This window comes from Penicillium paradoxum (assembly GCF_028828445.1).
Source record: "Penicillium paradoxum strain IBT 22861 chromosome Unknown utg000002l_segment0_segment0, whole genome shotgun sequence".
Taxonomy (NCBI): domain Eukaryota; kingdom Fungi; phylum Ascomycota; class Eurotiomycetes; order Eurotiales; family Aspergillaceae; genus Penicillium; species Penicillium paradoxum.
In genome coordinates this window covers 758,688-781,767 of record NW_026643180.1, presented here as the reverse complement: position 1 = coordinate 781,767, position 23,080 = coordinate 758,688, and the positions used below count along the sequence as shown (strand labels likewise).

Genomic DNA, 23,080 nt, shown 5'->3' with positions numbered 1-23,080 from the left:
TTGCCTGCTTGGCATAAATCCTTGTTAAATTTTCAATTTCTACTCCATATATACAAATGCAGGAACATAAAATGCCATAAATGCTCGATGCCCCCTCTTCGCCTTTCGAAGCCAAGACGCCTTTAATGCAGGCAGAAAATGCAGGCAGAAGTCTGCCCTCGCTAACCCATGCCAACTTCACAATTATGATTACAGACATTAATGAGCCGACACAGGGGGTCTTTGTCTGAGGAAAGACATCCCCTATGAACGTCAGCATGATGATTCGCTTATCGGAATGCATGTTGTTTCAAGTTACGCCAGCCCCCGACGACCCGGTGCTCGATGCCCGGAACTGGTGTACGGGCTCGGCCGGTGAAATCGTCCGTCCCAGAATGGAGCTGGCCTTTGCTGAAGGCCACTGATCGTCGCAGCTTTTCTTCGCGGACAGCCGTCCGGCGTTGAGCTCGGAGCTCTTCGATACGTCCTTGACCGACCCGGTGTCGACGGACGAAACATTCATCCATTAACGTGTTGGCATCTAATAGTTTCTTGGGGACGGTTTGGACGATTTGGAATGCCTCCATGGGGTCGGTCACGCCGAGAATATCCTTTTCGCATGCTTTGAAGATTGCCAAAGAGACGCGGAAGAACGTCTTTGAGCCCTCATAGAAAAATACATCCCAGACTCGCAGGGTTGTTTCTAGAGGTAGAGTTCCGATGAAAACCGACATAAGCCAGTTGGTCAGGCCCAGAGTGATATCCGGCAACCGCGAGTTCACAGTCAAGGGAGGCATTTTGCCTCGTCCAGCTGGAGTTCCTCCCATGCACGCAATCTTAGAATAGATGCCTGGCATGGTGTCCCTGAGCAGGACCATGAGAATCCAGAGGTCGATGTTTGCACCCTCTAAGCTGATCTCATGGGTTCCTGGCAAGTAGTCTGCTGCGATAATGTGCAACATCCAAAATGCCTTTTCCTCGGGTAGGAACAGGAGAAGCATTCCAGTAATGAAATTCAGAGACTGTGTGTATCCGATTTTTGGGTTATGCAGCGCATACGCATACAAAACCCGACGTAAAGACTGAATCATCTGCGTCTCTGTAGTGATATTACAGTAAGTTGGGTTGCTGCTTCCCGAATGCTGTGTTTTCGCAGCTCCTTCTGGTTTGAAATGGATATTGTCGGGGAAGGTGCGGTGGAGATCACGTTCAATGTGCTCCTTGTCATCATTACTCGGCGATTTCATAGCGCTCGCCACAAGTTGATCATACTGGCCAAGATTCCGGTTCAAAAGCTCGTACCCGCCGGCATAATAGAACCAGGCCGCACCTCGGAACTCTGGAGGAATTCCTTTGCGAACAAATCGCTTGACCTTCGAAGACTGCGGTGGAAAATGGGTGGGCTCTGAAGTGGGTAACCCGTGTTCCTTGAGCATTTCACACCATTTGGCTCTGCGTTGCACCACGTGGTGGGAGTAAGATCCCTTCCAGGCCTCATAATCATCCAAGGTCACATATTGTGTCGCTTTGCGGAATCCATAATCGTCTCGCAGACCATTTCCAGGAAGCAGTGGCGGAGGTACTAATCCGGGAAGAAATACTTTTTTCGTGGGCTGTCGTTGGGGGGTAGTATGCACATTGGGCGCTTCCGGTTCCGCCTCAGCTTCAGCTTCCGGTGATACTGACGGGGTGAGGTCAAGTGGTGCAGAATCTGTCAAAGGGTTTGACGGTTCATGCTCTGGTGGAGATTCCGACGCTCCAGATTCCAATGGAGTAGAATCTGGCGGAGAATCTGGGAGAATAGATGCTATCGGTGCGGATTCGGAATAAGTGTAGTTAGGAAGGAACAGCGAATCTAGCCGTTTGTCTTTCTGCGTGGTAGATTCTGATGAGGGGGGTATTGAAGAAACGTCGTTCAACGACGGGAAGTCCAGCGCGTGCACTTCATCTAGGTTGGCATCGCGTGAGGGCGGAGGTGTGATTGATGGTGCTTTGCTCCCCGAGTGAGATTTGGGCGAGCCAGGCTCTTCGGTCACGTCGCTGAAGCCATCGAGATACATAGAGATCGCATCGTCTACACTCATACCATTGTCCAACCCAAAAGGCGCGTCAGGGGTATCAGGCGATAGATCGGTAATTGAACTACTCTTTGTCAAGACACTGCTGCGCTCTGTTCCGCTAGTTTGCTCGATGCTAGAGCGCCCGGTCTCGGATGAATTGACGCTTGATCGGACAACATTATCATCGCCGGTACCATGGGTACCATTGATCGGATAGCGCGGAAAAGGCAGTCCTTGGTGGTTTTGTTCCTGTGAGCGATGCTCCATGGATTCCTGTGTCCTTGGACGTCTATTGTGCAACCTGGATGTTGACATGGATATGCGGAGTCCACCTCGAGCGGGCAGAGCCTTCCGATGAGCCGGCCGTTCAGATTCACCATTTCGCGCGGCCCAGTTCGGTGGATGGTTGTCAGGTTGTGGGGCGTATAGTGGATGGCGACCGGCAGATCTCGGGGGTTCCAGTCGCCCCTCGCGGCCTGTGGGGGACCCTGGTGCGGTGGAGTGGGAGGCCACGGGTAGTCATGGGGATTGTGAGCCCGCGGGAGGGGAGAGCGCGGGCGATGGTGCAGCGGGGAATGAGTACGAGGCGAGGGTCTAGGGCCAGAATGTGCGGTTCTTGAATCGATTGCCAATGGCTCCAGTCGTGGGGGAGGGACTCTGCGCCGGCCGGAAAGGTCGAAATCAGCCGAGGGTGGCAGATATCGAGGGTTTACGTTTTCTGTGACCATGGCCACGATGTCGCACCCAGTTCCCGCTGGACATTTGTTATCGTGGTTGACGGGAGGCTATCGAGCGAGGACCATGAAGATTCGGATATCGGATATCGGCAGTGGGGAATGTCAACACAAAAGGGAGTCCCGAGGGGCGAGAATGAATGGCGAATTGGGATCGAAACGAAAGACAAAAGGTGAGATGATACCAAATTCGGGGGAACAGCCTGCCAGAGGACTGTAGGAAAAAGAAAAGAAGGGCGCAGTCGAGTGAAACAAAATCAACACTCCCTGATCGGGTCTAGTGTCAGGTGACGTAATATAGACAAAGGGGCAAACCGGGAACGGGCTTCGACAGTAATATAAATGGTGGTTTCAGAATTCTAAAGTGGTACTATTAGCCGTTGCAAATGTCTTGTTCAGAGTCCGGTTTTGTTGGCATTGTTCATCGGTTCGTATGCCTGGGTTGTATGATCCCATGAGAATCGACAGGTCGGAATCGACGGAACTGCGGCTGCATCGCCGATCAGGGACTTATACTCCGTGATTCTCGAACAATATCATTGACCCCTGAATTTCTTTTTGGGAGCGCTTTAATCTCTTTCGTTCGCCTTTCCTCCTTTCCTTTCCTTTTCTTTTCTTGTCCTGCTCCCTACGCAGCACCGCAGGAGGGAGCACTATCACCCTACCTGATCCAGCATCTGGTGTGGAATGCGCCGTCTTCGGACGACCACAGAGAACTGTCAACGCTCCCAATTCGATCGCACATTGATCACATTTACGCTTTCGTATTCTAACTGTAATTCCTCGCAATGACTATAATGGCCGGAACAAGACATGATTGCCCGGCGTGCTGATGTATATGTGTCGGGGGAGCTGCAGCTGCATTATACTAGTGATCAGTAACCAGCAATGAGCCCGTTTGCCTAAGATGACCATTGTCGACCCGAAACACTCATCTCCCCCTCGCCCCAGTAGTTGGGCAGATGTAGGCATTATTTTGGATTCCCCACATGTCGTGGGACTGTCGCTTACTGGTGTGATCTATCTATAGGGTCTCCGAGGAATTGCCGCTCTTTTTGTGGTCGCAAGCCATACCTGTCTGTCTTTTGCGACATATCTAGTCCCACCATCTTTTGCGGAGACGGGAAACTCTATTTTGTTTCAGCGCCCGTTCTTGAGACTGGTCATACAAGGCCAGGCGTGGGTGGCCATTTTTGTCGTGCTGCTCGGCTTTGTGAATGCCCTGAAACCGCTGCAACTAGCGCGGCGAGGAGCTATCTCCGAGGCGCTCGAGGCACTCTCGAGCGGGGCATTCCGGCGCAAGGGGAGGTTGGTTGTCCCCGCTGCCTTAGTGACAGTTCTGGCCTGGGCTCTATGTCAATTAGGTGTCTTCCAATTGGGTAGAAGGGTAGATGCATATTGGCTAAGAGCGACAAGTCCCAAGCCAAGCCCATCTCTGAGCACTGCGATCGCAGATCTGGTGCAACAGGTGGCGGGGACTTGGATCTATGGGGAAAATGCTTATGACCAACCGCAATGGGCATTGGTACATCTTTTCCGTGGCTCTCTCTATGTGTTCATGACCCTGCTGGCTTTGGTGAACACCACGCCACTCTTCCGCGTTTGTGCGCAGATGGTTTTATATGCCTATAGCTGGGCGACCCTGGATAGTATGTTGGACATAATATTTCGATCCTATCTAACTAAATTCAAGGCTAACGGACACATGTACAGGTATTGTTGGTATCAACATTTTCGCTGGTATGATACTCGCGGAATTATCCTTCTACAACCTCACAGCGCTTCGACCACGCTTATTTTTCAAAATCCTACCCTATGGACTCGTAACTCTCGGTCTCTATCTCTGCTCCTATCCCGACCAATATGCCGAGCAAACCGGATGGTCTGCCCAACTGACATCCCTTGCCCAAATTATCTTCCCGAGCGGTGCCAATGTGAGCCGTTTTTACGCCGGCCTTGGCGCGCAGATGATCTGCTTTGGCGTGATGCTTTCTCCGTTTATCCGACGGTCGCTCTCTCACCCCGCGCTGCTATGGTTGGGGTCTATCAGCTTTCCGCTCTATCTCATCCACGGACCTTTGATGCGATCCGTTCTAGTCTATCTACTTTATCTGCCTATGTCGCTTGATTTTGAGCCATCTTATAGAGCCGATGGAACCCCTGACCCGGCGTCATATATTCCAACACCGAACTCGTTCCGGCTTGGGATCGTTCTGGTTGTGTTTTTCGCTTTTCTACTCTTCGTTGTCCAACAGTGGGCAAAACACGTCGAACCGAGGATCGGTGCGTTTACAGCTTCGTTTGAGAGATTCTCTCGCTCTTGGGGTAAGACTGCGATGTGGTCTCCCAAAGAAAAAGATGAGACATTACCGACTACCACGGTCAAGGAACTATATGTATAGATTTTGAATTTGTGTTGGTTGGACTTGCGGGTGCCACCTTCAGTATTTAATAGAGCTATGACCTGATGCATCGAATGAAAGATCGCCTTGTTTTATAAGATTGGAAATTGAATTTATATATCACATATGTCCGTATCTTTGGTCAAGTCGAGTGACTTGTCTTGGGTTTTCAGCCAATCCTTGATCATGTCGCTATCTCCTGAGGCTCATCCCACTGATATGCGCCAGCTTCACATCCATATGTTTCTGCCTCACAAACCAAGCATTAACAAGGTTCCGTTCAGCACTCGGATCATTTAATTCGATCTAAACAATTGTTTTAGACGAAATAAATTCCATGTATGGAACCCAATTCTCACCTCATAGTTCAGAAACAGTGTTGGGATCAACTTATATATCTCCAGCAGGCTGATGTTCCTACCTAGGTACCAATACAAGTCCTCGGACCAGCCCCAAGTGTGAAAGTCGCTCGTAACATCTTCTGCTTCCGCACATAAAATTCAGACTCGGACTCATCACCCATCTTGAGCCAACGTTCGGGCACAAAGGATTCCACATCCTCCCCAAAGGCAGGATGGCGGTGTATAATCCATGGATTCACACCGACTATCGTCCCCGCCGGTAGAAATGGACCACCAGGAAGCTGAAGACCGTCAGCTGGGTCAACTCGTTCAAGCATTAGTCCCACGGCTGGATGTAGCCGCAAAGCCTCTTTAATGACTGCGTCGAGATAAGGGAGTTGCTCCTGACTTTGCTTCCACGACACGGGCAACGAGATCTGACGCTCTTCCAAGGCGAGATTGAGCTCTGTGTTTAGCTTTGCATGTACTAGAGGGTGCTTGAGAATGTAGTATAAAATTGCTCGTAGAGAAATCGCGGTTGTATCTGAGCCAGCATTCATATTGCTGACTGTGTATGAGAATACCTGATTATCGTCGACAACATTCGGGTGTTCCGTCTTTGCTTCCAGGAAGCGAGTAAGAAAATCCTTCTGTCGTGAGTTACTTGTTGAAATGTTCATCTCCTTCAATCTTTCATCAACTCGTGCGCGTGCAAAGCGAGCGATAGCTCCTCTTGAGCCTCCTCTAAAAAGACCTTTCAAGGGGTTCTTTATGAAAACGTAGTCAAGCCATGGCATCTGACCGATCTGAAAATAACGTTCATTAGCCCCCAACAAAGAAAAAATTGGATGAAAATAAAAAGCGGACCTTCCCGAAGTAATCAAGCATGCGTTCTAATGCAACGATGATTCCATCCACGTCGGCACCCTTCTCGAGGAATCCAAGAGGCTTGCTAAATGTCAGTTCTCCGATAACATCAAACGCATCTATTAACGGGTAAGTATGCTCTCGTGAAGTTGGATACGCCTATTTACAATATTGTAGCCAAGTAGCAATATCGCAGACTTTCTTCGTGACAACAAATGTATCCAATTTCTCAAAGAAAGTCTGGATGGTCCTGTCGACGAATGGCTCAAATTCAATCAGAGTACTCATGGAATAGGCAGAGGAAACAGGCCTTTTGATAGCAGCATGGAAGTTCTCATCCGTAGTAGTGAAAAGTGTAGGTGTTGGCCTGCCCTTCACCAACTGCTGCTGAACACAGTAGAAATTTGTCTGGAACGTGTCAGTAAATAAGAAGACACCTCTTCCCTCTCGCATGAATCTTACCTTTTGATACCCTTTATTGATACTATATAGGTAACACCCGTCTAGATAAGACCTTGCTGTTTTTAGCCGACCATCGGACTGGTAGATCTTCGAAACAGTAGACCACTTTTTCAGGTTGACAGATGATTCCATTGGAGACCATTCCGTGTGGCTGAACTTTTGCGGGACGGAGGAGACCAGTGGTATGCCAAGTGCCAGTCTCCACACTGTTGGCAGCAACCAAGGGCAACCCTGCGAGAACTTGTTAATGCCTTGTGTTGAACGACATCCTCTAGTATCTGCTAAATTTTCTTTTAGTACTTCAAGTTAGTTTATGCAATTGTACCCCTCGTTACCTTTTGCACCACAGAAGAATAGGCAGTTCGTGAGAGGCCCCATCGGGTCTGGTGGATGAAGCACCCAATTCGGGGATCACTCATGTCATACTCGAATTAAACGACGCGGTATACCCCATTACCTTACTATATCAACGAGGTAAAGGTGCATTCCTGCATAATGCTCTTATGTTTCGTACTAGAACAATTCCCGTCGCGGAAATCGAAGCATGCTTATCCTCGTTGGTAGGAGGCTAGGCAACATAGTTGTAGATCCTTGCAAAAGAGTAAATACAAACAACTGTTTGCTTCAAACCCCGTGAACAATGTTGAGATAAGAAAAAGGTAACTATCTTACAAATGGCTAAAACAACCAAATGCAGTGAGCGTCTGCTCAATACAATAAGAAGGCGATGATGGGCGCTACTGTAGGCGTTAAAATAAAGAATAATTCAAATCGCTGCCTTGGTCCTTGTTGCTACAGCCATGAAAAGAGGTTGGCTTCCGAAGTAACTTCCTAGGGTGCAAACAACACTTGCATTCAGAAATTGGGCCTCCGATAAAATGGCGCAAATGAATTTGACAGGCCAGTCGACCGTCCCTTTCCGCCGATTCTCGTCCAATTCCTACCCCTGGCCTCTTCCCCCAACCACCGGTCTCTAACTGATGGCCTTCTGGGATCAAATGAAAGCTAAGATGATAGGTTCAGTACGAACGGTATAAGCGGAATATCATATTACTCACTGGCGTGTTTGATATCAACAAGTACGACACTTGACATTGATCTTCACTGCCCCGACATTGTTCTTCGGGGTTGGCGTGACGCAGAACCCACTTTTCCCAGATTTAGTGGTCCTGGCTCCGCAGTGGACTGGCATCTCCTGGTATACATGGGTGCAGACACTAGAGTAGTAGACATACCAACCGCAGAAGCAGTTGTTAGGGTTACTAGCACTGTTGACTAGTCTAGTCTGAACATCGGTGTAGATATCCCCTGGTGCGATGTCGGGCATGATGTTTGGCAAAGAGTTGTGAGGCACAAAAGGTAGTAAGTAGAATGATCAAGGTGTTGTGGATAAAGAAAATATCAATGGAGGGAAAGACTTCAAGTCGAGAAACAAGACAATCAGAAAAAGGGAAAATCCGTCTGGATGTGCTAGATATATGTATATATTATAGCTGCCGAGGATTAAGCGTAGCCATGACCTTCTATCACACTTCACTATTGATTTGGACACCCTGGCTGGATTTGTGACATCTCCGATCTCACATCGCACATGGCTGCCGCTGCCACGTATCGCAGACCACATATACTCTTTCGGGTTTGAGGTCCGCCAATGATGGGATTTACAAGTATACGTAGTCGAGCGTGATTCAACCACCAAGCATCATATCGGGAAAGGAACTTGTTCGTAGCCACTCATAATCTCTCGTTAGCCGCCGACAAACAATACTAGGGTTTCCTAGGTTTCAGTAACGAAGGATTCACGGGTTTTCTCCAGTTACGGTTCAAAAGGCACAAATATAAGTTCGAGACCACGCTTACACCAATCACAATCTCCGCTTCAAAGATTGCGAAACGCGCCATTGGCGCTTCACGGTCTCAGTTAGACCTCTCTCAAGTCACGGGTTGGGGTTTAATTGATAGAGATGATCCTGTACGACTACTCATAAAAAGGAGTGGACTGGAAAATCTTGTATTGTGCGTAGAGAGAGAAAAGGAAGAAGAGGGAAAGCTAGCTAGACTAATGTACTAGGAGATCACGTGTTCGTAACATTAATATCAAAGAATAGTGGGTCCGTGCGAATCACACTACATTTGATTGGCTCTGTCCGTGTACCCGCACTGCGTGCATTCACTGCTGGCTGCATCCTGATATTTCAGCTCATATGTTGCCTATCAAGCTCCGGATTCAAAACCCGCAAAAAAAGTTAAACACAATATACAGCTACGGTCCATAAGTTTGGGCATCCCTTCGACTACCGCCTTCATAAAATACCATACCGCCTACTTTAATAGTTTTATATTGTCATACTGGCAATAATTGTAAAGATTTTATTGGTGGAAATAATGCCGTCAGAATAGGAGTGCTCAAACTTATGGACCGTCACTGTACACCATATTACAGAGCTTTCTTTCCTGTATTGCATGTGTAATAGTAATATATGGGGCCATAGGTTCTTGGTGGGTCGTTGATAAACCTACAGGTCTAATTTGATTGACAAGTACGCGCTTTGAATAGGCTACCAACGTCACTAATAAGCGCCATGGAACTGAACATGTTCTGCCTATTTACACCGCAGTTCCAAGTTCCGTTTGAATATAAAAGTCCCCTTCGCAGGACAACCACGGTTGACTCATCCACACCAACAGCATACGTGTATCAAGCAATATTCTCATTGATATTTTGCCATGATCGAGCCTCATGAAAGATTCTTCTCAGAGGGCCAAGGCTATTTTGGCCCAAGTGAGAGCCCTGCGACCGAAACCCACTGCAACGTCTGGGATTGGGATCAGCTGCGATGGATCAAAGTCAAAGGGACTGCGAAGCTTTTTCCACCTGGAGAAGATGTTGAAACCTCAGTCCTTGCACAGTTTGCCGATTACCTCTCGCCAGAGGTTCGTTCTATCACAGTCAACGATGACGGGCTTCTCACTGGAGTCTCAACAGACCCGGAAGAAGATGATACACTCTTTATTGGTTATATCCCCTTATCTCTTTGCCAATCACTCACAGATTGCCCAACCATCTATTTCTCCCAACTGCAAGAGCTCGATCGGCTCGGACCAGGTGTCGATCTCTCATCGTATGATGGTCACAGGGTCGCATTCAAATTCAACCCTTTAGGCATGCCCCGAAGACTACAAATGTCTTGGAAGGAGATGAACCTGCTCAGCAAACTACCACCACATCCTAATATAATACCGTTTGACCGCATTGTTCTCGAGGACGTGGAGTCTCGAGTCATCGGATTCACAACAAAGTACATCCCGGGCGGGACACTAGCAGAGGCAAAACCGAAAAGGCCTTTCCGATTTGAATGGCTACGGCAGCTTACTCAGCTGGTGGATTTCCTAAACCTAGATATGGGGATCGTACATCAAGACATTGCACCGCGGAATTTGCTTGTCGACCCCGAAACAGACAAGATTATTCTGTTCGACTTTGATTGGGCCGCCAATGGCCAAGACGGCCTAATGGATGGTCGAGACGATGTGTCTGGTGTTGTCTTCACCTTGTACGAGATCATCACTAACGATACGTACTTTACGAGCATTCCTCACTGGGAACGAAACAAAGACATGGTGCAGACTACTGAATGGACATGTCATTGTGAACTAGACTCTGATGTGTCAAGGTTTCGCGAGTTTCTGAATGAATGGGTAGCATCGAGAGCCGATGGAGCGATAGAACAAGATCCCAATCCACCCAAGCGACTTACATGGCCGGATCTTCCCACCCCTCCAGACTACAATGTGCCCTTTGAGCTGGGTATGACAGAGGAAGGAGAACCTGTCTGGCGAACGGGTGTGCGTTCAAGACGCATTGCACTAGAGAAGGGGCAATACTGCTTTCGATGGGAAAGGCCACCACAAAGGAGGTTGAAGAAAGCCGAAAATAGCATGTAGTCGCTGATGACTGAAATATTGCCTTGTTAGTTCGGATTTGGAACAGCCATTGGTCTGATAGCAGAAGTACAAAATAGAGCACGTTACCATGTGCAGGAGCTTGCTGATCGATGGATGGCCTTTCTAAACAACACGCTCAAGTAGGTTATAAACACGCTTCCCATTACATCTTGCATTATCTTAGAAGAAATTAGCTTACCAAGCCCGAGTCGACATACCAAGCGACATACGAGACCGTTCAAATGTATTGTTAATGACTGTGGAATGGCGTTTGCACTAAAAGAAAAAGAAGGACCTGGGTCGACACCGTAAGGCAAAGCACCCCAAAATGGTGGATGGCTTTGTTCCTCTCTACTGTCCATTTGAACGGTGTAATTACAGTGAAGGGGCGAGCCGTGGCTTTCCGAGGGCAGACAGCCTCAGCCGGCACGTTAATAGGGTGCTAGGAACGGGGGGACTTGGTGTGGTTCAGAGGTGTGTAATTTCTTGTCTTTTGGTTACGCGAAAAACGAAATTTCGCAAAACAAACATTTCGTTCATTATGAAATACCCCAAATTCCTCCTACGGGACATTTCCACGTTGTACTCGACATGAACTATAGACAAGGCATTCCTGACCTCGGTTGTGTTCAATTTGAAATTTACAAAGCTAATCGCAAAATGTGAATGATCTTTCCTTGCCTATCGTCTCCAGCCTAATTGACGTGTCGCAGTACCTTTCAACCCATCGAACTGTCAAACCAAGAAACAATAGTATATCGGCAACTGGCTAAAAGCCTTTACCCGCGGGGGAAGAACGGACATGGCCAGCCTTAAGGGGGTTCGGCCCCCAGTAAAATAAAAAGTGGCTTCTTGAAGGCAGGGCACGAAAAGTTTCGTTACCTGCAGCAATTTATAGGTTGGAAGGGCTTTGGCTCGCGCCAATTGTGAAATACCGGATGAAGATGGTTCATGGCATCGAAAGTAGCTTTATCCCATGGACTGGATTGAGCCGAATTGAGCTGTGGACATTGTGTTGATGGCATTTCCTCGACGCGCAATTTTATGTATAAAACGTGGATTTATTGTATTATGTGGAGTTGCTTGGGCGTAGTAGGTCGTTGGGGTGGGAGTAGTGGGTAAGCAGCATTTCACCAGGGACAACAGAACATAGACCTGATGTACCCGCCGCAGCACGCTAAGACAAGTTGCGTTAAGCCAGGTGTCTGAGCCAATACATGTGTGAAGAGGGTTCAACTAAATGCTTAGTCATGAGTTGAATGGCCCCACCTGGCACACCCCTTTGTCCCCTTTGTCCCCTCTGTCCCCTCTGTCCCCGTCTGTCCCCGTCTGTCCCCGTCTGTCCCCGTCTGTCTTTTCAAATGAGATTGCGTTTTGGACATATTCTGATTTGTCTAGCTTCCTCCCCCCTCCTGATCGCAAGGCTATCTATCGCCTTTGGTTTGAAGCGATCAGCGTACATGTCATAATATCAATAACTTTGATTGTAAGTAAGTCTACACATGAACAGATACCTGAGTTCGCTTGGACATCCTCTAAAAAGCAAGTAATCTTCAATGCATCCAGATTCTGCACGCTGACCACGTTGGGCCCCAGTCGAACATAATCTCCGTGTTGTTGGTGGAGCTTATAGAGTGTGACCTACAGTGACTCGGCAAAAGTTTTAACACCCCTTCTGCTACCGCCTTCCTAGGTAGTTATACCGCCTGCCAAATTTGCTAGGCCGCCCGATATCTCTAATGTTTGATTGGTGAAAGTATATCCGGCAGAATAAGGGGTGTTAACACTTTTGCGGAGTCACTGTATGTGCTCCCCTTGGCGACGTCGATCGACCTCCATAGATTTGTGATTTTGGCCAGAAAAGGCCCGGGAATGGATAAAGCCCCGGGCTTGAGGTAGTTGCGCGTAAAGTGGAGCAGGATCACTATGAGGAGAATGATGGGAAGATGTGATGATACAAAGATCAATGGGTCCGAGATAATAGCCATGATGCATTGGATGTAGTATGTATACGTGTATTTCTCGGAGATTATTTATTTCTTGTTTCATTAACCAATTGCCGGGCTCTTTCGCCTGGTTTATATGCTCTAGGGCGTGTGGGACGAAATGCGGGGCGATCGAGATATTGCGATGACTCTATGTCCAACAGGTTACTGAAGAAATTGGACTGCCTCAGAATATTCAAATAGTATATGACATCTAATTTTGAAAATATCGTAACTATCTCACCTGATACTGAGAGAAACTCTCTATTCCCTTGAAAATCTTCTATTGTATCGGGAACAACTATAACATTTATGCCAAGCCTATCTACATGGAATCAATCATTCAATAAACATGAAATTAAAAACGAGCATGTCGATAACGGAAATTTGTCGGGGAGAACATCATGTTGTAGACTAGCGTAAGGAAAACGAACGAAGAGTAGCGATAACCTGAAGCTTGGGTATCCATGGACCTGGGATCTAGAGAGAATTACGGTGAGGTCCTGCCACGCATACTAGTTCCCTGACAGCTTCGCCAAAAGCCGAGATACGTGAGACACCTAAATATAGTATATTGTTCACTCTGATCGGATTGTCAATCACTTGATAGTACTCCGTATAGCAGGATGTTGATCTTCGGCAACTAGGGAGCGGACAAGCCACTTACTCTTGGCAAGGTATTGATGTGCACCGTGCAATTCTGTAAGTGGCGGGGTGAGCACTGTATGAGCTGAGATACCTCGTACAAAGAAAATTATAGAACTGTACTATGTTGAACTACCCACACTGCTGTAGTATGAGTGTACTGTGTAGTCTCTTCGTTGTCCTGGTTAGAGATGCTGTTAGGTTGAGCTAACTAGGATCTAGTCCCATGACGTAGACGGACTCCTGCGATATTCTAGCAAGTATGCCATCCATCTAGGCAGGCCTCTTGAGTGTTGATAATTTTGTTTTGCATCATTGGATGTCTAGTTATCATGAAATCATAGTGAGCTACAAACTGTGTGATTCCAAAAACCTCGAAGTAAAGCGAAAAATGGTACGGAGTACTCCGTATCATGTGGATGTGATCATTGTATGAGGCGGTCCAATAGGGGTACATACATCACCCGATGGATGTTTAGTTCATCTTAGTGCGAGGGGCATTCCTGCAGTCACGAGTGCCAAAAATAGACGCCTGAGACATTGAAGTCAACATCGGTGATGATTTCAAAAGAATGCCTGAGGCTACTGTGGCCTCAGGCGCGGAAACAAACTTCCCAAACAGGAACCCGGAGCCAAACACTCAGATCGGGTGGCACACGGTACCTACATGACCCCATATCTGTGTCACTGGAACAATTACAATGTTCCAGACTTGAATCTCTACTCCGTACTGTGGACTGATTGGCGTACCACTTGACATGATCTGATGGGCTGCCAATGATACGACTGCAGATGGGTCTAACAGGACTGAAACGTGTCGGTGCGCCACAAAGAACTTATGTTGACGGAACCTGATCTCCAGAGCCATGGGAGCTACCTGAGGATGAGGGCTTCATCTGACGAAAAGTGGCTCGGTCTCTTCCTAGTTGCTCTCCTAGCGGTTGTGATCAGCGACAACGCTAAATCAAAAGACCAATGGCCCAAGTCTAATAATAACAGTCCAGGCCTTGGAGCCCACTTTTTTTCTTTCATTCCAAGACGTGAGCTTTGTCTCACCTCCGCTTGCTCGTCTTCCATTTAGAATTTGTGTCTCAAATTCCCCTCATTTCTGAACTAGTTTGGATTTCCTCTTCATGCTAGTTTCTTGATCCCTTCCGGCCCCTCGTTCGTGCCGGATCGCCACTCCATTTTGCTTGACGCAATGGATTTGCATCACCTGAGCTTGTATGCTCGCAACGAAGGGACAGATACTTTCCTCGAACTCATTGCAAATCCATTCCGCTCTGCAGTAAGCCCAACCCCTTTCCAGGTGATTAGAGAGCATCTCTCGTTAACAAGCTCTAGTTCACAGTCACCGCCATCTGGGCCTCTCTAGGCACCTCAATCGGCGTCACAGTCCTCCTTGCCCTCCTCTTCTCCCTTGTTCGGCCTCGTCACTCGGTTGTCTATGCACCCAAAGTCAAGCATGCAGACCTCAAGCACACTCCGCCCCCAGTTGGCAAGGGCATTTTTGCCTGGGTCAAACCGGTCATTAATACACGAGAACCCCAGCTTATCGAGACTGTCGGCCTGGACGCCGCGATCTTCCTTCGGTTTACAAAGATGTGCCGCAACATTTTCATCCTACTGAGCATCATCGGTTGCCTTGTTATGATACCAGTCAATGTCACACAGAGCAAGGGATCAACTGATACCTCGGCGTCTTCCGCCTTCAACATGATGACGCCCCTCAACATTACCAACCCAATGGCTATCTGGAGTCAGGTTGTATGCGCTTGGGCTTTTGATCTCATCATTGCGTTCTTCCTATGGAGAAACTACCGCGCCGTGCGAACTTTGCGGAGACAATATTTCCAAAGCTCCGAATACCAGCGCAGTCTACATGCCCGAACCCTGATGTTAACGGATATCCCCTCCAATAGTCGTACCGACGAAGGAATTTTGCGACTGACCGATAAGGTCAATCCTACCGCTGCTCTTCCTCGGGCTGCTATTGGCCGTAATGTCAGAGACTTGCCCCGCATCATCAAAGAACATGAGGAGGTTGTTCGAGAACTGGAGTCCGTTTTGGCGAAATATCTCAAGAATCCAGACCGACTGCCCGCAAAAAGACCTACAGTACGCCCTCCGCGCCATCAACGCAGCAAACATCCCGGCGGTAAAGTGGACGCGATTGATTATCTAACAGTCCGGATCCGTGTTCTGGAAGAGGAGATCAAACATGGGCGGGCATCAATTGATCGCCGGAATGCAATGCCCTACGGCTTTGCCAGTTGGGACAATATCGAACACGCCCACGCTGTCGCATGGAACGCCCGCCGCAAGCGCCCTGAGGGTACCATTGTGGCCCTTGCACCACGACCTAGCGATATTATCTGGGAAAACTTACCACTCTCCAAATCAGCACGCAAGTGGAAGCGACTAGTAAATTTCATTTGGGTCACATGCCTGACGGTTGTATGGATTGTTCCTAACGGACTGATTGCCATTTTTTTGTCTAACTTGTCGAACCTGGGGTTAGTATGGCCGGCATTCCAGAGGTCGCTTGAAGGCAGCCCAAACGTATGGGCCGCTGTCCAGGGTATTGCGACGCCTGCTCTAACCTCGCTCGTGTATCTGGCACTTCCGGTCATCTTCCGTCGACTTTCTATCCAAGGTGGCAGCAAGACCAAGACGTCTCGAGAGCGTCATGTTCTTGGGCATCTTTATGCGTTCTTCGTTTTCAACAATCTGGTTGTCTTTTCGCTCTTTTCGGTCGCTTGGTATTTCGTATCGTTCGTGATTGATAAGACTAATAACAATGAAGACGCTTGGCAAGCTATCTTGGAAAGTCGAATGTACGCCAAGTTGGTGAGCGCGTTGTGCACCATGTCCCCGTTCTGGGTTACATATCTTCTGCAGCGCAATCTCGGCGCCGCCATCGATCTTGTTCAGCTTGTGACCATGGTGTGGGTTTGGTTCTCCAAAACCTTCCTCTCACCGACACCCCGACAAGCCATTGAGTGGACCGCCCCGCCGCCCTTTGACTACGCTAGTTACTACAACTACTTCCTCTTTTATGCCACCGTTGCTTTCTGTTTCGCTACATTGCAGCCGATTGTACTGCCGGTGACAGCTTTGTACTTTGGCTTGGATGCTATGTTGAAGAAATATTTGCTGATGTATGTGTTTGTGACGAAAAACGAGTCAGGGGGCTCGTTTTGGCGAGTTTTATTCAATCGCCTGATCTTCGCTACTATTCTTTCCAACGTGATCATTGCACTCGTTGCCAAGTCGAGCGGCACATGGACCATGGTTTTCTGCGTGATTCCCTTGCCTTTCATGATGATTGGATTCAAGATCTATTGTATGAAGACCTTTGATTCCGACTGCGAGTACTACAACCGCGCGAATCTAACCGATGCTGAGGCATTGGGCGTGAACAAAACCGACAAGAAGGCATCCGAACGTCTGAACGCCAAATTCGGACACCCTGCCCTGTACAAACAACTCCTTACGCCAATGGTTCATGCCAAGGCTGCCGAAGCACTGAAGCAAATCTACCAGGGTCGCCTGGATCAAGGAGAGATGAATGGGGAGTACTCAGACGTCGCAATGAACCCGATGCTCCCTTCTCAACCTGGCAAGTCCGCCAAATCTTCACCATTCGAGGTCGTGCCAGAGAGCCAACTGGACTTCTCGTACTACAAGGACCGAGCAGACTTCCGAGACGAGTTCGGAGGCGGCATCTACGGTCGACCCGAGGACCTGATGACAGAGCGGTCTCACACCCCCCGCAGTGCTCTAAGAGGCGATTGGTCCCCCGGGTCATCGCGTGCTTCATCACCAGGACCATCTCTTCGATCTGGGATCCCCCTGAATATGCACGATGACTACGATGAATCCGACGCAGGACTCATCCACCCGGCCTTCCGTACGCCGCTCTCACGGGGTGACAGTGGCAACTCAAACGCAGACGAGGCCGAATCCCGACTGCTCAGCCACGCCCAGGTCCCTGCGCAAAGCGATATCACAAACCCAATTGATCGCTGGCGGACCCGTGGCTATGGACCTGTTGACCAGGACGACGAGCCTTCATACACCTCCTATGACGCTTACCGTGCCCAACGGTAATTTGTTTGCATTTGGCTTGTTGAGCCGAAACACACCTCATGCATATATAGAAGCTTTTCTGTACTTTAATTTGGCGAGCAGTATTTCATCATGGAGGGATCAGCGTCGTTTTTACATTATCCACACGAAGGTCACGATTGAATATGTTTTTTTATTGTTCGCTTCAGCGACATCTGGAAATACATCCATGGATGTACACATGTGCTGGATACATGTACCATACACTTTACAATCAATCTTGGAAGAGGTATCAATCTTTTCATGAATTCCACAGTTCTCATGTACTAAAATAGCTCTCGATAGCGACACTATTCCCAAGAACAGCCCACATACATGGTTTAGACGTGAGTCAAATGAGGTGAGTTGGTTTCGTGTGTAAGATGAACTGACAACATAGAAGTCATCCGCTCCGAATAAGGAAGTCTCTGGGTTGAACTGGATACCTTGTAGCAAATGAGCCTCTCCACATCCAGTATCCTGTGATATCTCACGTCAAATTCGCACTCACAAGTCCGTCTTTCTTTCTATCCTCCTTAGCACCTTACCTTGTCTGTGTATTCAAGAATCTTAATACAGTCTCTAGCAACCAGAAACATAATCAATCTTGACCTTGCACCCATCACCATCCGAGGAATCCTCGTCCTCCATAACCCACCCACAGATGACACACTTTCCCCGAGTCCGAATATCCGAGACCGCCTGTATCATTTGTGCTCCAGTCCGAGCGCACCCCTTCGGTCCAGAGACAAAGATACCGCACCCAAAGGCTTCCGAGGGCATATTGACACAAACCCCAGTATGACGCGCCTGGCCACTAGTACAAAGTTAGTTTCTAGAACATATATGTGGACACAACCTGGGAAGATACGTACCCAGTTTTGTATGTTGCACTAGCATCAATCTTACCTAGGGCGCTGTTGCAGGCCCATGATAGTGATCTACTCATCTGTCTGTTGCACATGCCTGAACCAGTACAGCTGTAGGTTTGGGGGGCTGGGCGGGAATGAAGGCTTGGTTTTGTGTCGATATCTACTAGGGGTTGTGCTGTGGCTGTGATGTAGGCGACTATGGCTACGGTGATTTGTAGTAATCTGACATGCATGTTGGCGGTTGCAGTGAGGTCCCTTTATGAGTTGGAGATCTTGTTTCTTGCTTATCAGGTTCAAGCTTCGGGGGGCGTATTGTGTCAGTAAGTTGAAGTCTGAGATGTCTATAGAGGTTGGTTCTTGGTTGCACATGTATGATGTAGTTATAGTATAACATGATGAAAGAAACAAAGCCTATACAACTTTCAAATGTTTATATAAAGGAGTATTCTCCCTTGTTCACGAGGTATTGTGCGGGTCTTAATAAATAATTGGAAAGAAAGACAGAAAGGAATGAATGGATGACTGAATGAATGAATGAAACCAGAACTGCCCATTAGGCAGTGAACATGTTTGGACATGCAGACAATTTAGCTAAGGATTCAGCGAGACCTAGGTGAGCAAGATGTGCTTTTCGTGCTAAGCTCACAGGTAAACATGGATATCCCCAGTCCAGAGCTCCTGCTCAAACCGGCGTAGCGTTCACCACTAGTCCATGTCCCCCAACTTCGTATAAACATTCACCCGATGGCGGGGTGCGGCTGAACAGGGCAGGCTTCCACAAGCACAATTCGGGGCGAAATCGATCTGAGATAGAATAACTGTTACTCATTGCCTCATCCACCTCACGCCTGTGGCTTTCGGGTCAGCAAACCCGCGGGATGAGATGGAGGAAATCAACAATTCTAGTGCATTGAGTGGCAAGTCTGGGAATCGGATAGCTAACTCATCCTTTTGTGGGGTTAACTCGGGGCTGCAGATGGTGGAAAACCACGCTGATATCACAGCAAATTTCTATTCACAGCCTGGTAAGAGCTGACAACCCGTTGCTTCACATGTGTATTAACATCCTTTCTAGATAACCATGAAGCCTTAGAAAATCGAAACTGCCTGTGGGCTTTACATGCGACTGATCCTCGCCGGGATAAAGATCGGATCGAGAGAGTCAAGGGTGGATTATTTGAAGACGCATATAACTGGGTCCTTGAAAATGCGGATTTCAAACAATGGTGCGACAATGAAGAGAGTCAACTTCTTTGGATCAAAGGCGACCCCGGGAAAGGCAAAACAATGCTTCTGTGTGGAATCATAAACGAACTGACCAAGTCTGCCCCGTCTCCAAAGACCACTATTGCCTTCTTCTTCTGCCAGGCAGCAGATGCTCGTATAAACCATGCTACTGCTGTCATTCGTGGTTTGATCTTCATGTTGATTGATCAGCACCCTGATCTTATCTCTCATGTGCGGCGCGAGTATGATACCGCTGGAGCAAAGGTCTTCGAGGACGTGAATGCTTGGGAGACACTGTTGGCGATCTTGACGAATATCCTCCGAGATCGATCGTTGCCCACGACATATTTGATAATCGACGCCCTTGACGAATGCACCACAGGATTGGACCGTCTTCTTGATTTCATAGTGGAAAATTCACATTTGTATCCATGTGTCAAGTGGCTCGTCTCAAGCCGTAACTGGCCATCAATCGAGCAGGTCATTGAAACAGCGCCCCGAACAGAAAGGCTCTGGCTTGAGCTCAACGAAGCTGCTATTTCAAAAGCCGTGACTTCCTACATCCACTACAAGGCTCAGACATTGCAAACCAAAAAGAAATACTCCGATGATACCCGCGATGCTGTTTCTCAATATCTATTAGCGAATGCTCATGGTACCTTCCTCTGGGTGGCCCTGGTCTGCGAGGAAATTGCCAAATTCGAAGTTTCGAGAAGGACCGTTCGTAGGAAGTTGGAAGAGTTTCCTGCTGGTCTTGATCGGCTCTATCAACGAATGTTAGATCAGATAGACAAAACTGCGGATGCTGAGCTCTGCAAGTCCATACTTGGTCTTAGCACAGTGGTGTATCGTCCCATTACATTGGACGATCTTGGATCCTACGTCGACCTTCCCGAAGACATTGGACTTTCAGACCTTGAAGAAATAATAGGTCTTTGCGGCTCTTTCCTCACGCTTCGAGGATCTACAATATTGCTAGTTCATCAATCTGCCAAGGATTTTCTTAGTCGAGAAGCAGTCGATAAGATCTTTCCCCGTGGGGAAGAAATTGTACATCATGGCATTTTTTCAAAATCGTTGGACGTCATGAACAGAACGCTTCGGCGTGACATTTACAATCTGGTACATCCTGGATATCCCATCGGCCAAGTTGAGCAACCGGATCCTGACCCATTAGCTGCAATCCGCTATGCATGTCTTTATTGGGTGGAACATCTCCAAATGTGCTCTCGCCGGGTCTTCGCAGATGTGCCCGGTGACTTTGAGGAAGGCGGTCCAGTCGATACATTCTTCCGCAACAACTACCTTCATTGGCTTGAAGCTATTAGCTTATTGAGAAGCATATCAGAGGGTATAACTTCAATGCTAAAACTCGATGCCTTGATCAAGGTATGTACACATGATTGCACATGAACACAAATATTGAAATTATGGACTTGCTAAGATATGATACTCTCTATATACAGGCAAAATCACGGCACACTGCATTGGTCGATAGGGTACAAGATGCCTGTCGGTTTGTCTTGTACAATCAAAGCGGGATCAGAGATTGGCCACTCCAAGTGTATGCGGCTGCCTTGATGTTCAGTCCGGAGAAGAGCATAACAAGGCTTCAATATCAAGCACAGCAACCTTCTTGGATACTTAATAAACCGGCCGTGGAATATCACTGGAGTCCATTCTTGCAGGCCCTCGAAGGACACAATGACCAAGTCTGTTCGGCCTGTTTCTCTCATGATTCTAAGCTCATTGCCTCGTTTGCTTACGATCATACTGCTAAGATATGGGATGCTGGTAGTGGAAAATGTCTATCTACTTTTCGTGAGGATAGCGAAGAGTTTTATTCTGTCGGTTTCTCTCACGATTTGAAACTGCTGGCCGTGGTCTCAGAGGATTCTATCAAAATTTGGGAAACTAGCAGCGGGCAATGCGTCATTAGGCTCGAAGGCCATCACATGATGGGGCGTAATTGGGGTCAAGCCTTCATGTGCGTCGCCTTCTTTCCAAACTCCGATTTTCTTGCAACCGGATCAAGAACGGGAATTATCAAGTTCTGGAATACTAGCAACGCAAAATCATTCAAGATTCTAGAAGGACACTCCGATCGTATTCGGCAACTCACCTTCTCCCGAGATGGTCAGCTTCTTGCGTCAACTTCAAGCAATCGAGAAATCAAGGTATGGGATACGAATAGTGGAAACTGCCTTCATACCATCAACATATATGGAGAGATTTTCTACACGGTCGCCTTGTCCCATGATTCCCAACTTCTTGCCACATCCTTGGACAAGACTACAAAGCTCTGGAAGACTAGTGACTGGAAATGCCTCATGATCCTTGATGATCATGGGCCGTACATAACTTCAGTCACATTTTCACATGATTCGAAACTTCTCGCCTCGGGCTCGGCAGACCATAGTATCAAAATATGGGACATTGACAACGGAACATGCCTCCAGATGTTTCAGGGTCATCAATCTCCCATCGAAACGGTTGTCTTCTCACATGATTCTCAGTTCCTCGCTTCAGCTTCAGGTGATCGCACAATCAGGATATGGGATGCCAAAAGCCGGCAACAACCGCGCCAATTTGACAGTCATAGTTGTACATCCTCATTGCACTTTTCTCACAATTCCAGGCTCCTCGCCTCAGTTGCAGAAGATACCGGCTGGGGCCCGTGCGAAATCATGATATGGGATACCCAAAGCGGGCAGCGCCTTCAGACTGCAAAAGGTCCGAGAGGGAAAACATACACCTTCATGTTCTCAAATGATCTCAAACTTTTTGCAGAACAGTCAAATGGCAATGAAGTTCGGGTGTGGGATATAAAAAGCGGGACATGCATGCAGACATTCCCCACCGAATGGGAAGTGAAACAGTTCTTCTTGGAAAATCCAGATCTTAAACTATTCGATGGTACGGTCGGATCGACTTCATTTTCTGCTTACGGGCCCAATGCACTCACACATAGTGCTTATTGCGATCACCAAGTGTATGGCATTAGCAAAGATTATACGTGCATCACCCGGAACTCTGAATGCCTGTTATGGCTGCCACCAGAGTACCGATTAGCTCCTAAGACTGGCGGTGTTTTTTCAGAATCAACACTTTGTATCAGTTGTTCTTCAGGGCGAGTGCTCTTCTTCACCTTTGATTCTGCTCTGCTATCGGATACTCTTCCTGCTGTGCAGTCTGTTGATATGTACAAGTACCCTGAGGAATGATACACGTCATGCCATGGTTCTCCAGGTAAATATTGCAATCAACCTTCATCGAATGGTAATATATCTTGACTGGTCATTGTTAAATTATTTTTGTTTGATATAAGAACTTCTGTACAGTGAGAAAAAAGCGGGTTGAATGATCTTCACGCCAAATGGGGAAAGGCTTTCAGACCAAAGGAGACATCCTATGAAGCTTAAAGTATCTACGTCAGCTGGCTTTATTGCCA

At 47.8% G+C, this 23,080-nt stretch overlaps 8 protein-coding genes across 8 annotated transcripts; 4 read left to right on the top strand and 4 right to left on the bottom strand.

Annotated features, from left to right (window-relative positions):
• Positions 1-269: 269 nt before the first annotated feature.
• Positions 270-2,767, bottom strand: N7457_000283 (putative GTPase activating protein (Gyp3); the record flags this gene model as incomplete). The annotated part of the gene is made up of 2 exons (XM_057171351.1): positions 270-2,312; positions 2,372-2,767. The coding sequence occupies 2 exons, from the start codon at positions 2,765-2,767 to the stop codon at positions 270-272; spliced, it is 2,439 nt and encodes an 812-aa protein (XP_057035254.1).
• Positions 2,768-3,680: 913 nt separating this feature from the next.
• On the top strand, positions 3,681-5,175 carry N7457_000282 (acyltransferase family protein; the record flags this gene model as incomplete). Its single annotated transcript, XM_057171350.1, has 3 exons — positions 3,681-3,737; positions 3,804-4,422; positions 4,487-5,175. 3 exons carry the CDS (start codon positions 3,681-3,683, stop codon positions 5,173-5,175), a joined length of 1,365 nt encoding a protein of 454 aa, XP_057035253.1.
• Positions 5,176-5,367: 192 nt separating this feature from the next.
• On the bottom strand, positions 5,368-6,977 carry N7457_000281 (cytochrome P450; the record flags this gene model as incomplete). Its single annotated transcript, XM_057171349.1, has 6 exons — positions 5,368-5,481; positions 5,535-5,592; positions 5,652-6,322; positions 6,384-6,502; positions 6,551-6,791; positions 6,846-6,977. The coding sequence occupies 6 exons, from the start codon at positions 6,975-6,977 to the stop codon at positions 5,368-5,370; spliced, it is 1,335 nt and encodes a 444-aa protein (XP_057035252.1).
• A 940-nt stretch (positions 6,978-7,917) lies between these two features.
• On the bottom strand, positions 7,918-8,172 carry N7457_000280 (uncharacterized protein; the record flags this gene model as incomplete). Its single annotated transcript, XM_057171348.1, has 1 exon — positions 7,918-8,172. One exon carries the CDS (start codon positions 8,170-8,172, stop codon positions 7,918-7,920), a length of 255 nt encoding a protein of 84 aa, XP_057035251.1.
• A 1,400-nt stretch (positions 8,173-9,572) lies between these two features.
• Positions 9,573-10,790, top strand: N7457_000279 (uncharacterized protein; the record flags this gene model as incomplete). The annotated part of the gene is made up of 1 exon (XM_057171347.1): positions 9,573-10,790. One exon carries the CDS (start codon positions 9,573-9,575, stop codon positions 10,788-10,790), a length of 1,218 nt encoding a protein of 405 aa, XP_057035250.1.
• Positions 10,791-14,621: 3,831 nt separating this feature from the next.
• N7457_000278 (putative DUF221 domain protein) lies at positions 14,622-17,533 on the top strand (the record flags this gene model as incomplete). Its single annotated transcript, XM_057171346.1, has 2 exons — positions 14,622-14,708; positions 14,765-17,533. 2 exons carry the CDS (start codon positions 14,622-14,624, stop codon positions 17,531-17,533), a joined length of 2,856 nt encoding a protein of 951 aa, XP_057035249.1.
• Positions 17,534-18,112: 579 nt separating this feature from the next.
• N7457_000277 (uncharacterized protein) lies at positions 18,113-18,462 on the bottom strand (the record flags this gene model as incomplete). Its single annotated transcript, XM_057171345.1, has 2 exons — positions 18,113-18,347; positions 18,440-18,462. The coding sequence occupies 2 exons, from the start codon at positions 18,460-18,462 to the stop codon at positions 18,113-18,115; spliced, it is 258 nt and encodes an 85-aa protein (XP_057035248.1).
• A 916-nt stretch (positions 18,463-19,378) lies between these two features.
• On the top strand, positions 19,379-22,853 carry N7457_000276 (uncharacterized protein; the record flags this gene model as incomplete). The annotated part of the gene is made up of 3 exons (XM_057171344.1): positions 19,379-19,427; positions 19,478-21,018; positions 21,096-22,853. The coding sequence occupies 3 exons, from the start codon at positions 19,379-19,381 to the stop codon at positions 22,851-22,853; spliced, it is 3,348 nt and encodes a 1,115-aa protein (XP_057035247.1).
• Between the last annotated feature and the right edge of the window lie 227 nt (positions 22,854-23,080).